The 1,759-nt window shown below is 35.6% G+C and overlaps 1 protein-coding gene across 1 annotated transcript; it reads left to right on the forward strand.

The window, feature by feature from the left end:
* LOC109838282 (transcription repressor OFP13-like) lies at positions 884-1,555 on the forward strand. The gene has a single exon (XM_020406738.1). It carries the CDS (start codon positions 884-886, stop codon positions 1,553-1,555), a length of 672 nt encoding a protein of 223 aa, XP_020262327.1.

Consider the following 1,759-nt stretch of genomic DNA (forward strand, 5'->3'; position numbering starts at 1 on the left):
AGGTTAAAATACAAATTTGGGATCAATTTTCTAAGTCTTCTAAACTCCACACATCCAAATATATATGACAAATTTTAGAAGAGTTTCCAGATATTTTACACAAGTTAATTTGAAATTTCCAATATTTGTATGCTCACATTTTCAACTTTTTTTCTAGGAAGAAAATAGAGATGCGAGGTATCAATCATCATCCCGCTTACAAGCTAAACGAACTCTCTACAATTTGTGCTACAACCACTGCATTATTTTCTTTTGTTATTCTAATCAATGATTGTTTCGTTCACTATAAGCGTAGTTGCTATAAATGTAGCAGCAGAAAATGTTGCATGTTATATATATATTGCAGGAAATTTTCTAGTTAGAATAGTAAAAGATAAACGGTACTGTAAATTACATAATATTGAAAAGATGAATAATATAAATTAACAATAACTATTTATATTGTGTAACAACTAAAAAGCGAATAGTTAATTACGTCGTGCGTATCCCTAATCCCTTATAGCCAGCTGGTACAGTTAAAATTTTCTAGTTAGAATAGTAAAAGATTGTACAGCAAAACAACAAAACAATATAATAACAACAAAACAAAACAATATAATAACTACTGAGCTACCCCCCAACTTTCAAAACTACCTCCATCAAACAAAAATGAGATAAAACCAAAGTCACAAGAAATCCGTCTCATAACTCTCCTCCAATCCCATATTTAATGTTGTATTCAATGCTCACCCCACCCCTATTCAATGCCACATGACATCCTACATGAAGCTCTGGCTCCATCACCTCCCATTCAAATCCTTGAATGCATCCTGCCACACAAATCCTAGGAATTTAAATTTAAATTTCTACATCTCCTTCCATTAAAATTGAAAAGCCAAGCCAAATGGTTAAGAGTTCTAAACATCTAGTGTTCAAATCTCTGTTCAAGCCAAGAAACCCTAGACCCTTCTCCTCTCAATGGCCTTGGCCATCTTGTAGTCAACCGAAGACCCCCTCTTTTCGACTGACCGTAGAGCAAAACTTAGTCCCTCAAGACTCAAGTGACTCATGCATTACAAATTCATCCTCTACAGGGTCGGAGAGCTTCTCTATAGCCTCAGATTCCTCAGTTGAGGCTGCAATGCAAGCAATGAGCTCCAATAGGCTTCTCTTCGATGGCGTAAGCGATAGTAGCTCATCGATAGTGGGCAATAAAGAAGTTAAGGTGCCATTTGAAGGGAGCGTTGCAGTTGAAGTTGAGTCCAAGGATCTCTACAGAGATTTTCTTGCGTCAATGAAGGAGATCGTGGAGGCTAATGCAGAGGTGAAGAAGGATTTGGTTTGGTTTGAGGAGATGCTTGAGTGGTATTTGAGGATGAACAGGAAGTCGACACATGAGTTTATTATTGGGGCTTATTGGGATTTGCTTCTCGAGATGATGGCGTCTTCTTATTGTAGTACAAGCGCTACACTTTCTTCATGCTCTTCTTCTACTTGTTCTTCTTTGTCCTCTTATTTTTCTTGCCCTTGTGAGATTCAAGATGTTGTGAAGCAGGAGGAAGAAAAGATCAAGTAGTTAAAATCTTTGTGTATATGATCCTTGATCATTTATATTTTATCTTTAGTAGTTACTTTTGTTTGGATGCTCTATATGTAACTATTTTGTTAAGATCGATGCGCATGTAGAAGTTACTTTCATTCCATAAATATGTTAAATTAGTAACATAATGCTAACAAGACCAGGGTTAAATTAAAAAGAAAAGAAATCTGTTCTTTTTTT

This window comes from Asparagus officinalis, chromosome 4, assembly GCF_001876935.1.
Source record: "Asparagus officinalis chromosome 4, Aspof.V1, whole genome shotgun sequence".
NCBI lineage: Eukaryota > Viridiplantae > Streptophyta > Magnoliopsida > Asparagales > Asparagaceae > Asparagus > Asparagus officinalis.

Excerpts from the sequence above, each read along its gene's own strand:
- LOC109838282 (XM_020406738.1), top strand. The coding sequence starts at position 884 with ATGGTTAAGAGTTCTAAACATCTAGTGTTCAAATCTCTGTTCAAGCCA.